Source organism: Lethenteron reissneri, chromosome 44, assembly GCF_015708825.2.
Source record: "Lethenteron reissneri isolate LAM-NWPU_2019-01 chromosome 44, ASM1570882v1, whole genome shotgun sequence".
In the NCBI taxonomy this organism is placed as follows: domain Eukaryota; kingdom Metazoa; phylum Chordata; class Hyperoartia; order Petromyzontiformes; family Petromyzontidae; genus Lethenteron; species Lethenteron reissneri.
The window spans coordinates 13,439,323-13,452,254 of record NC_083822.1 but is presented as its reverse complement, the minus strand read 5'-3'; the positions used below and the strand labels follow the sequence as shown (position 1 = coordinate 13,452,254).

At 55.9% G+C, this 12,932-nt stretch overlaps 1 protein-coding gene across 1 annotated transcript; it reads left to right on the top strand.

Moving 5' to 3' along the window:
- The first annotated feature begins 3,279 nt into the window (after nt 1-3,279).
- On the top strand, nt 3,280-10,900 carry RASD1 (ras related dexamethasone induced 1). The gene is made up of 2 exons (XM_061569903.1): nt 3,280-3,896; nt 6,975-10,900. The coding sequence occupies exons 1-2, from the start codon at nt 3,626-3,628 to the stop codon at nt 7,664-7,666; spliced, it is 963 nt and encodes a 320-aa protein (XP_061425887.1). The 5' UTR covers nt 3,280-3,625; the 3' UTR covers nt 7,667-10,900.
- The last annotated feature ends 2,032 nt before the right edge of the window (nt 10,901-12,932 follow it).

Genomic DNA, 12,932 nt, shown 5'->3' with positions numbered 1-12,932 from the left:
TGGTGGATGCACGTCTCACGAGGGTGGGCGATTTGGTGAGACCAGGCACGGAGGGGCAGTGGCTTCTCCCTACCGAGATAGCTGCAATGGCCGGAATGCACTCGGTGAGACTCGCCGCAAAACTTGTGAATTAAGTGTGAAGGTCTTTCTCCGCAGCAGTGGGGAGCAGCGCGCCTGCCGTGAGTGTTGGTGACGAGTCAGCCGGCGGTGGCCCAGTGCCACCAACACTGAATGTCGTCCCAGCAAGGAAACACACTCAACTCTCTTCTTCACAGCAGCACTGGGGGCACACCTCGGGGAATGACCAGGAGGGGTGCTTCTCAGATGTAGACCGGAAAAACCTGTACGCCCAAATGGTCAATTTCCACCATCAACAAATAATAACGTCACGCAAAGGCTACGCTTGGAGGGAGACGATGCCCTGCAGTGATCACGTGAGGCCTCATTGGGAGCTGTTTTACTCAAATCCATCGTACAAGCGCCACGGTGATGTGAGCTGGAGCATTGCCCATGGGACTGTGACCAGGAACACATTTCTGGCACTTTTCACAGACACAAATCCGGAATGTGTATTTTCTGTGGTGAGCTCGAAACAGTGGCGCGTCAATACGTTCACTGCAAAAGCCTAGACTCACTCTATAAGCTGTTACGAAATATTCTACTGAAATTCAATCTTCATTTCTCCCCCACAATTCTTATTTTTGGATATAGAGGGAACGAGGGTACCAAAGATAGAGGGGTTGACGAACTTCATCATGAACGACGCCAAACTGGCCTGTATCTACAGGGCCAGGAAATGCGCAATTGAAGGAAGCGGCTTACCCAGCCACTGTCGCATCTTCAAGACCCTGCCTGCTTTCTGACAGAATTTGGCTGGAATTTCGGTACGCTCAGTTGACGGGGAGTGTCGCATCTTTCTTGACGCTCTTGATTTGAAGCTTTTGTGACTGCAGGAGTCCATACTCTTTGGTTCTTTCGGTAAAGTCACGTAGGTAGAATTATGTATTGACACCTTGGACGACCGAGGGTGCTTTGTGTAATGTGACGAAAGCAGGGGATCAGGTGATGGGTTTTTGAGGGAGAATGTTCTTGTGGTGTCTATGGGATTTATATTACACGCGAAAACCGTTATATCTTTGATTTAAAAAGGGGGGCACAAAAGCAAAAAAATAACTCAACAAAAAACCGACGATGATGAACGAAGAAAAGTGCCGAAAAACCGAACATCTTCCTGTTCTGATCGTGAAAAAAATTAGGGAAGGAGGGGGAGGGACGTGGTTCGTGTGGCCGGGCCCGGGAGCTCTCCCAGTCACGACTCGCAGGATGGAGAAGGCGTTTGTGGAATTTCAATGCGATTACCATCACAGCAACAACAATACAACCAATATTAACCCGTGCACAGTTATCAGAATATATTTTTTTCTGTGAATGTTCACGAATGTCATAGCGCAGAGCGACGTGATGATTACACGTGAACAACTGCACACGCATTCATAATTATAACAAGACTGTCGCCATGATCACAAGAGGTTAAACGGAGGAATCTGACAATTCGTGGGACGTGGCGCGGAGCTGTGCACGCGACTCCGCATAAGCAGAGTCGTCGCTTATCGCCAGCAGAGCGAGACACGACGCGGACACATCGTGACTCGTGCACACCTCCGTGGGCTGGGAGCCTGAGAAGCGTTCGTGCGACGTGAACCAAACACGTGAAGCTGATGCCGCCACGGGTTCGCTGCTGACTTCAAAGGTTACTTTTCACGGCGAGGGGGGGAGGGGCATCTTCAACAAGACTCCCACCTCCTCCGGTAAACACCGCACGAGAACCCGCTCCCGACACCGCTGACGATGATCTGAAACGGTCCTGGGCCTCCCCTAGGTCGACTTCGCCTCAAATGAGTACCTGGTTGTGATGTGTAAACATCGCCACTGGGGAGACAAAGGCGGCCAGGCGTGGTGCTGGCCCACACACCACCACCTCGTCTGCCGTGCCGCCATTCACAGGTGCTACTACTCGCTGACAGCACTTGCCCCAATAATCTGTTCGAGGCTATACGGGGGATATTTGTCTGTGTATACGCACGTGCACTGCGGATGTAATGGGGCAGGCACGGGGGTACACCACATCTGTAGAGTAAACGGTGGACTCTGTGTGTGTGTGTTGTGTGTTTTATTTGATCAGGTAAGGTCAACTGAGCTGCGATGTCGCTCTTTTTCAGAAGCGACCTGGAAGTGGCTTATCATCATCATCACGTGGAAGTTTTCAGCAGCAGCAGCAGCAGCCAAATACTCTAGAGGCATGATATTGATTGTAAATGTGTAGGGGAAAACCGGAGGACCCGGAGAGAAAAATGCACGCAACCACGAGGAGAAAGACATGCATGCAAACTCCAAATACACAGCAGCAGCAGGCGTCAGGGTCGGGATCGAACCCACGACCTCCTGTGTACCTGGCGAGGGAGTTAACATCTCCTAGCCACCGTGATGATGATGAGAGACACGCAAACTCCAAATACACAGCAGCAGCAGGCGTCAGGGTCGGGATCGAACCCACGACCTCCTGTGTACCTGGCGAGGGAGTTAACATCTCCTAGCCACCGCAGCGCCCCTGAATCAACGCTCGCCTCGTTCGTTCCACATCACTTCTCAATGTGCTCGCGAACACGCGAATCACCACGTGATGTCAAACAACCGCGCACACGACTGACAGAATTGACGGATTGTCACGGGCATTGTTGCACGAGCCGTATTACTCCAACTTGCGTAGTATACACACCGTGTGTGTGTGTGAAGGCGAGAAGGTAAGGATGTGTCTGTGCCAACAGCATCGACTGGAGAGTTCTATCCAGCATCGCGTTCATCCGCAAGCGCCGGGATCGTCGCTCCATCCTCCCTGGGATGAGCGCTGCGCTCTGAGAGAGACGCAGCTGCGCCATCTCTCCCTCTCTCTCTCCATCTTCCTCTCTCCACCTCTATCCATCTTCCTCACTCTCCCTCCCTCCCTCCTCGCCCGCCACGCGCGTCACTCGACGACAAAAAAAACGACGACGACGAAAAGAGTCGTGCAGCCTCCCAGCAGCGCCCCCTCCCCCTCCCCCCGAAGGGGCGGTCGCTGTCTGAGCGCCACGCTCCACTCAGCCCGCCGCGGTACATCACCCGCCCCACCACCCAACAACAACCACCACCACCCCCTTCTCCACCCACCCACCCCGCCTCTCGCGACCGCCTCCTCCGGCTATAAAAGGGAGGCGAGTGGCCGCTGGGCACGCAGCGAGATTTCATCGAGACCTCAAGTCACTCTCACAGAGAGACAGAGAGAGAGCCAGTAGCGGTGTGTGCACGCACGCCGACGGGAGGTCCACGCACGAGAGATCGCGCACACGCATTACTCCACTCGCCCCACTCACCAAACCAGCCTCTCTCTCTCCGTGTCTCACTGCGCCACCCCCCACTCACTCGCCCCACTCGCCAACCCACCTCTCTCTCTCTGCGTGTCTCACTGCGCCGCCGCCCCCCACTCCTACGTCCCAGAGTCACCCTGGGGGGGCTTCCCGAGTCGCCAGCGCCGCTCGCAGACGGCAACTCGCGCGTCGTCCCACGCGACTCCCACGCCACGTTGCCCGCGATGGCTCCCAGAGAGCAACAGCAGCAGCAGCAGTACGTCGTCCCGACCAAGAACTGCCACCGCATGGTGGTGCTGGGCTCCTCCAAGGTGGGCAAGACGGCCCTGGTGTCCCGCTTCCTCACGGGTCGCTACGAGGACGCCTACACGCCGACCATCGAGGACTTCCACCGCAAGTTGTACCGCATCCGGGGAGACCTCTACCAGCTGGACGTCCTCGACACGTCGGGGAATCACCCCTTCCCGGCCATGCGGCGCCTCTCCATCCTGACCGGTGAGCGGCCGAGCGCACGGCGGTGTCCTCGTGGGAGCCGCGACACTTTGACATCGTCAGCATTCACAGACTCCTTCCTCCACGACTTCAGTTCGTTGCACCCCCCCCCCCCGCACATCGGATTAGTACGGCGCGAAAGAAGTGCAACATGCATGCAGTGCATAGAGGTGTGAGGAACCTCGCCTGGTACGCAGGAGGTCGTGGGTTCGATCCCGGACCATGGCGATGCCTGCTGTATATTTGGAGTCTGCGTGTTCTCTCTCTCACCGTGGTCCCGTGGACATTTCTCTCCAGGTCCTCTGGGGGTTTTTCTCCACAGTGTTGAGAGTGTTTGGCTGCTGTGAATGTTCACGTGGTAAGCTATCGTTCGTGGCCAGGTCGCTTCTGACTCAAAAGAGCTAGACAGCTCAGTGGGCTTTACCTGGTGAAACTAAAACAGTCTATAGTTTAAACCCGTGGAGTCTGCGCAACGGATGAGTTCACCAATCCGTGAAGCTCTCTCGTCGTAGCGAGCAGACCTCGCTCGACATTGCCAATTATCTCCTGAGCCATCGTGATGCTGCTGTAGCTGCTGTAGCTGCTGTAGCTGCAGCAGCTGTAGCTGCTGTAGCTACAGCAGCTACAGCTACAGCAGCAGCTGTAGCTGCTGCTATCACGCGCAATAGAAGAGCATGATTGGAGGATGCGCGAGATTGCGAATGCTGCAACGTTGCAATCTGCTCCACGTATTCTCGTGTCTGCGGCGCGAAGCAGATTCTATTCACTCGCGAATGTCACTTCTCTGCTCGGAGATGCTGGCAGGCGAGATGCCGCTGCCTCTCGCGTCCGCTCAGAGGCAGCGGCATCTAACGTGGTATTCCGCTTGTGCCGCTGACATGCCTGGTAATGCCACGTGCTGGGTAGCGTGCATATACAGTCGTTTCAAACAACGCTTCACAAATACCGAATCGATGGGCGTCAAGGTCCGACAGGACATCCCGATGGGTCTAGCGCAGTGACAACCACGCGGCACGACCGCTGCAGCCCGCGGCTCGTGGGTCCGCTTCACTCGCACAGCGGCAGCAGTAGCGGCGGCGGTGGCGGTGGTAGCGGTGGTGGCGGTGGTGGTGGCGGTGGCGGTGGTGGTGGTGGCGGTGGTAGCGGTGGCGGCGGTGGCGGCGGTGGTGGTGGTGGCGGTGGTAGCGGTGGTGGCGGTGGTGGTGGCGGTGGCGGCGGTGGTGGTAGCGGCGGTGGTGGTAGCGGTGGTGGCGGTGGTGGCGGCGGTGGTGGTGGTGGCGGTGGTAGCGGTGGTGGCGGTGGTAGTGGCGGTGGTGGTAGCGGTGGTGGTGGCTGCTGCTGCTGCTGCGAGTGAAGCCGCCGCTTGGCTGAGCGCTCCCCGCTACCCCACGACGAATTCCTAAGCGCTGAGCAACGACTCCGTGGGACGTCACTCCCTGCATTGTCGCGGCGTTAACGCAAAGACGATCTGTGTGCACTCTGTGTGCACTGTGTGTACTCTGTGTGTACTCTGTGCGCTCTGTGTGTATTCTGTGTGCACTCTGTGTGTATTCTGTGTGCGCCCTGTGTGTATTCTGTGTGCGCCCTGTGTGTACTCTGTGTGTATTCTGTGTGTACTCTGTGTCTACTCTGTGTGTATTCTGTGTGTACTCTGTGTGTACTCTGTGTGTATTCTGTGTGTACTCTGTGTGTACTCTGTGTGCGCCCTGTGTGTATTCTGTGTGTATTCTGTGTGCGCTCTGTGTGTATTCTGTGTGTACTCTGTGTGTATTCTGTGTGTACTCTGTGTGTATTCTGTGTGTACTCTGTGTGTATTCTGTGTGCGCTCTGTGTGTATTCGGCTGTTTGCACAGAGAGGGGGGGGAGGCGGCTCTGTTTGTATCCAGCGGGCCAGGCTGTGTCTGCGTAGCCACGAGAGACGAAGCAACGCGGGCACCTCGCGCCTCGCGTCTCGCACCTCGCGACGCGAACTGCCCCCCCCCCCGCTCCTCATTGTCCCAGCGGCGTGGCCACGCGGGGTGCTCACACGAGTGGGGGAAGTGCAGCTCAATGGAAGCGTCGTCGTCTTTTCAGTCGTCGGGTTTGCTCTAATAATAATGAGAACCATGACGACGAGAATCATTTGCGAGCTCCTATTAAGTCACCGGTTACTCACCCCGCAGCGACTGACGACCCACACGGGACCCGCGTCCTGTCACGAGTTCCACAAACACGAAGTGTGCGAAGCGTGTTGATGGGGAAACACGCGAAGAGGGTTGACGTCCTTGCTGGCACTACAACGCCAACATAGAAATGTACCTTTTACAAGGCAACACGACTGCATTCACCACACACGCTACTTGTGGGGGAAACGCAAACACCTCCTGTTTTATTGCCACGAAGGTTAAAACCCAATCTTATTTAGTTTTTATAAAACGCGCTCAGCGTGACGACAATACAACTCTTCCAGCAATGCTTGTACTGCATGTGGAACTTCTTTGCCACCGTACGTAGCCAACCGCGCTCTCGCCGGAGGGATGGGGAAAGGACAGCGACACGAAACACAACATGAACACGTTTTTGTTGACGACATATTTGCTATTATTCAGTTTGATTGAATCTGTCATTGTGGAGCGCTTTGATGCTGTCTAGCCGGCTGAGTCGCCCTCGCAAACAAAACACAAAGAGCCACTTCGCTCAGTGGGGGGGGGGGGATAATCCTGGCGACTTCGAACTCCTCACGGCATCTCCACAAACCGCGATTGCTGCGCGACGCCACGTGACCCGCTGCGCGATCAGCCGTACACCCACCACCCAGCCACCACTCAGCCACCACTCAGCCACCCACCCACCACCCACCCACCACCACTCAGCCACCCACCCACCACCCACCACCCAGCCACCACTCAGCCACCCACCACCCACCACCACTCAGCCACCACTCAGCCACCCACCCACCACCCACCACCCACCACCACTCACCCACCCACCCACCACCCACCCACCACCCACCACCACTCAGCCACCACTCAGCCACCCACACCCGATCTCCCCCGTAGGCTGACGCGTGTCTCTCTCTCTGTGTCCGTGTGTGTGCCACAGGCGACATCTTCGTGCTGGTATTCAGCCTGGACAGCCGCGAGTCCCTGCTCGAGGCGTGCCGCCTGCGCGAGCAGATCCTGCAGACCAAGGCGTGCCTGCGCAACCGCCCGACGCACTCGCTGCACGACGTGCCCATCGTCATCTGCGCCAACAAGGCGGAGCCGGCGTCGCAGCAGCAGCAGCAGCAGCTGCCCCCCGGGGCGGCCGCCGCCGCGGTGGGGGGGGGCGGCCCCGAGGGCGCCGATCCCTCGCAGGCCCCGGCGGCGGCGCTGTCCCGGGACGAGGTGGTGGCCGCGCTGGGGGCCGGCGCGCCCTACTTCGAGGTGAGCGCCAAGCGCAACCACGGCGTGGACGAGATGTTCCGCGCGCTCTTCACGCTGGCGGGGCTGCCCCGAGAGATGAGCCCTGCCCTGCACCGACGCGTCTCGGCGCTGTCCTGCCCGGGAAGGGGCGGAGGAGGAGCGGGGGGGGAAGGGGACGGCGACTGCGACGGGCGGCCTGGCGGGCACGGCAGGGGCGGCCTGTGGGGGGGGGGCTCGGGCGCTTCGAAGGCGATGGACGACGCGTGCGGGCTGGTGGCCACGTGCGCGCGCAGGCCCAGCGTGCACAGCGACTTGCTGTACGTGCGCCAGAAGGCGCTGCTGTGTCGCTCGCAGAGCAAAGAGCGCTCGGACAAGTGCTGCATCATGTGATCAAGTGCTGCATCATGTGATCAAGTGCTGCATCATGTGATCAAGTGCTGCATCATGTGATCAAGTGCTGCATCTTGTGGTCAAGTGCTGCATCTTGTGGTCAAGTGCTGCATCGTGATGTGAAGGAGAGCTGCATCACCTGAATTCGTGCTGCATCGTGAGGTGAAAAAGTGCAGAAGAAGAAGAAGGGGAGGGAGGCAAGGAGGTGCTGCAAGGATCGTCGCTGACTTTGAGCATCGGACACTTTGTTCTTTAGATTTGTGATCGACCTGAGATAGGGGACCTTGACTGCGCGTGAACGCACGGCGTGAAGGACGTCATCACCACAGTGCCTGTGTTGGGCTTGCGGTGGTTTACACACCCGCACGCACACACACACATTCACACACACACATTCACATACACACATTCACACACACGCACACACACGCACAAAAGACAAAGATTTCCCCGTATAGCCTTTAACAGGCTGTATGGGCAAATGCTGTTAGCGAGCAGCACCTATGAAGGCCGGCACAGCACACGAGGGGGTGGGTGGCCAGCATCACGCCCGGCCGCCTTTGTCTCCCGAGTGGCGATGTTTACACCCCGTACTAGGTACTCCTTTTTTAAGCTGAGTCGACCTAGGGGAGGCCCAGGATCGGTTCGGATAATCGTCACTGGTGTCGGTGGCCGTAAGCGGGAATCAAACTCGGGTGGCCGGGTTCGGAGAGCAGCGTAGCGCTCACCGCTGCGCCACCGCTCCCCATACACGTGCAGACATGGAGATGCTGAATTGTTCACTACGTATGAACAGTCTAAAATTCAATATAAGATATTAAAACATATCGCTAAATAAAACTAAAGTTACAATGTCTACATTTCAAGTGAAAGGGAACTTTTAACATATACACTGTACAGAAGATATTTAATATTTTGAAGTTGTATAACTCTTTAGACATATCGAGCGTACACACATCGTCAACTTCATTACGGTGCCACGGTTTACATTGATGTGAGCATTTGTATTTAACGAATGTGAAAAGTCAACACTTACCTTGACACATTGAAGCTTTGTGGAGCCGAACAGTTTTCGCTGCGCTTTCTGCACTCACGTGGCTCGTTTGTGTTTAACGACACGGGCCTTGGGCCTGCAGCCAGACGCACGCGCACGCACGAGGGAGAGACACAGAGCAAGGGAACGGGATGTAACTTCCAGCTGAACACCTCCGAGTGCCCGGCAGGAGAGTGATTGAGGCGGGGCACAGACACGCGGCGTTGCATTGCGCCGTTTGGCCCCACTGGGGACCCGACAGGGATTTTAAGCAAAGATCGAGGGAGCTGTGTGCGTGTGCAGTTCGGCCAATAAGCTGTTGGTGCAATTTCTAAATGGCTGCTTGCCTCTTGTTATCCTGTTGTGTTGAGAATCAATTCCAGGCGGCGTTCAGTCGCATTAGTTCTGTGTCGTGATGAGGGTCGCCGTCGTCTTACGGACTTTGATTGAGGACGCCGATAACGCGACACGCCCACCTCTTGTTTCGCGTGCCGACTGCGAGACGTCACCTTGTGAATTGTGCACGCGCGAAAGCCCCGTTACGTTTCGCAGCGGCACTAAGCGCTGCACGGTGCACGTGGCGACATTCTAGCGGTGGAGACCACGAGATTCGCGTCGACGGAATAATCCGAAGGCAGTCTCGGGTATGAGGCGTCGTCTTGTGACGAGCTCGGCGTGGGTGACAATGCGCGTGGGTGAGCTTGGAGCGCGCGCTCGTGACACGCGCGGCAGGGAGAGTTGCGGAGTGGCGCCACGTGGCACGTGTCACGTGGCACGGCCCCTGCCAAGTTGAGAGTCGTCTCCTCGTCGCCTCTTGCACGATCTCTTAAGCGGTTGCTAAACACCACGCGGCAAATGTCTTTCTTTGTAAGTCCGCAACGAGACGTCGACGGCGGTGGGGGAGGGGGGGCGGTTTACGCGGTGCCCCCCTTTCGACTCCACTGCTTTAACCGAGATAGTTTTACGTGGCGCCGTGACGCAGACAGCCGTGGGCGATTCTCGCGATGTCGAGGCCAGGGGCTGTGTCGGCTTGCTGCCGTGTCTGCCTCCCATCTCCAATCCGGGCACCGCGGTGGCCAGGAGATGTGAACTCCCTCGCCCGGTATACAGGAGCGCGTGGGTTCCATCCCGAACCCGAGGCCTGCTGCTGTATATTTGGAGTTTGCGCGTCTCTCTCTCCCCGTCTACCCGTGGATTTTTCTCCGGGTCCCCCGGGTTTTCCATCCACGTTTAACATTAACACGCGTTTACAGCATTTGGCTCCTGCTTTACACATTTCCACGCGATGACGATACGCCGCTCTGTTCAGCTCTCATTTGTGACGGCCAGGTCGCTTATGAAATAAAACAGAGCTCAAAGTGTATTCGTCTAATCGCAGCCCCGCGTGTGCCAACACACTGAGTCAGAATATTTATTTATAATTGGAGGAAGAATCCGATGAGCTTTCAAGCTTTTTTCAACAGGTCATTGCTCGGCAATGTTCTCCTGCACTAAGGAGGCCTGCCAAGTGGAGCAGTTGGCGCGGAGACGCGGGTGATCCATTCACGCGATGGATGTAATTTATTTGCAAGGTGTGTGTGTGTGTAGGGGTGCAGCGGTTGTTACTAGCGTCTGACGCACGCACGTGCGGTTTCTCGAAATGCGCTCTGCCCAGAACCAACGGTGGATTTTAGACGTAAAGCCTCCGCATCACTCCAAATTACTTCACCAAAAACTTCGGTCGATTGGCTTGCCGCGTGTCCTCGAGTAACGAACGCAACGGGGCTGCGTTCACGTGGCCGCAACATCGAGTGGCGTGTTTCTTGTCGCTACCCCCCCCCCCGCACCCCTTCCCCTCTCGAGGTGCCGCTGCACCCTCGGCCAGAAGTGTTCTTATCGATCGCTGGGGAGACTCAAAAGCTCGCGCAGATGTTTGTGTTTTGCACAAACAAATAACAACAGACGCTCGCTCGCTCTTGTACAGCAGTGGCTTTTTTTACTTGAATATTTGATGAACTTGTGACAATTGCACTTGCCTTTCGGTGTGCACGGGTCGTAGGCGACGTTTAGCTGCAAACTAATTTTCGTTGGGAGCTGTGAACCATCGTCGGTCGGACTTGAACCGTTGGTCGGAAGGATTTTGTACAATGTGTAGAGGTGTGCATTCAGTTTTCTACGGTCGACTGCGTCCACGATACAAAATAAACATGAAGTACTCTTTACACACGCCTGCTTGACTTCCTTCTGTGGCATGCACTCACGGGTTATGTATAATTAGACCTTGCTCAATCCGCTGCTGGAGGAATGGCCTCGTCTCGAGAACGCTCTTCCTACAGAGCCCTTCTGAGAGGATTTTAATAATGAATCATGATGTAATGTTGTATTGCGTCATTCATGCTAATTGCATCCCACCACGCTGTACATGAATTAAAATTGAGGGCCAAATCCTATATACAGCTACTGCCAAGCAAAATAATCATTCAAGAAATGTCACCAAAAGAAGCACAAACAACAAACAATGACAGATGAAGTTGTCGTTCGTGACAACAACCCAGAGCCCAGGCCTACTGATGGTATCATAGGCCTTGACCAGGTCAATAAAGCAGAGATGTAGGTCTTGTGGGAATTCCCTACACCTCTGCTGTAGCAGACGGACAGAAAATATGGCATCTGTGCAGGACCGCCCTTTCCTGAAACCGCATTGGGGCTCCGCAAGCCTCTCTTCAGCGTGCCTAGCAAGGCGATGTTGAATAATCCTTGCCAGGACCTGGCACACTGAGGAGTGAGATGCCCCTGTAGTTGTTACAGTCTGTGCGGTCCTCCTTCTTAAAGAGGGGAACCATCAGGGCATCCTTCCAATCCTGCGGAACCCATCCAGTGGTCCAGACTGTTGTTATGATGTCATATAGGGCAGTCTGTGCACAAATGCCACCCTCCCTCAGCATTTCGCTTGGGAGATCATCTCTGCCCGGTGCCTTTCCTGGTCTCAGACTCCGGATCTCCTTCAGTACTTCCTCAACAGATGGCACCTCAGCCAGCCACTCACAGGGGGTGACCTCTTCCAATATTTGAGGCACCGCAGCCTCAGCAGGGTTATCCCCACTTTGTGCCATGATGTTTTCCTGGCTGAGGGATTTCCCCTCCCCCAGGACCTCACAAAAATGCTCAGCAAATCTGCAAACCTGTTCCTGGGGGTCGGAGATTGGATCACCGTTTTTTCCCCTAATGATGGTAATAGGTGTGGCGCTGCAGGTTACTTTTTGATGGAGTTAAATAGTGATTTGTGATCGCGGGCCACTGAGGCAGACTCCATCTCCTCAGCAACCCGCGACCACCACCCATCCTTGCAGCGCCTTACGGCTCTCCGAACCTCCGAGTGAAGGCTGCGGTAAACCTCCTCATTCTCTGACGTGGGATGCTGTAGCCGATGAGAGTGGGCCTGTCGCTTTTTCTCAACTAACCTGAGCACCTCCTCTGTCAACCAGGGTTTCTGGGGAGGTCTGGACTGCGTACCCAAAGCAGCCATTGCAGCTACATGAGTCACAGTCCTAAACCCTCGACATCAGGAGGAGTGGGGGACGATGCCAACCCGAGCTGCAAGCGATGATGAAATTCTCGCTTGCAACTTTCATCAGCTAACTGAGACCAGGCCACTTTTGGTTGGAATGGGGTCCTGGGTGTACACCCACCACCGGAGTGGAAGAATGGCAGGCGCATCTTACAGATGACTAGTCGGTGATCAGAGGGCAGATCAGCTCCACGGTAGGTCCTGGTGTCAAGGACATGGGTTCGCATCCGCTGGTCCGTCACTATGTAGTCCAGCAGATGTTCTTGCTTGGACCCGGCATGCATCCATGATGTTGTGTGGATGCGCCGATGCCGGAAGAGCGTGTTGGTAATTACAAGCCCATGGGCTGCACAAAAATCTAGCAGCCTCCTACCGTTGTTATTGAGCTGATCTGGCCCATGCCTTCCAATCACTCCAGACCAGGTGCCAGCATCATGACCAACTCGGGCATTGAAGTCACCCAATAAGACGACTCTGTCCCGAGTGGCCACTTTAGCCAGCACCTGTGACAGGAGGTCATAGAAGGTATCTGACTCATCGGCTTTGCCTGCATCCCTCCACGGATGTTCGTCTTCGGTGGGGGCATAAGTAACCACGACCACCACTCCTCGCCTCACACCTACATAGACACACCTACACAGACACACCTACAGAGACATTCCTACAGAGACATTCCTACAGAGACA

What these genes read in the sequence shown, in the direction of transcription:
- RASD1 (XM_061569903.1), top strand. Translation starts at nt 3,626, where the DNA reads ATGGCTCCCAGAGAGCAACAGCAGCAGCAGCAGTACGTCGTCCCGACC. An exon ending in GCGCCTCTCCATCCTGACCG is followed by an intron (nt 3,897 to 6,974) that starts GTGAGCGGCCGA and finishes TGTGTGCCACAG; the next exon opens with GCGACATCTTCGTGCTGGTA.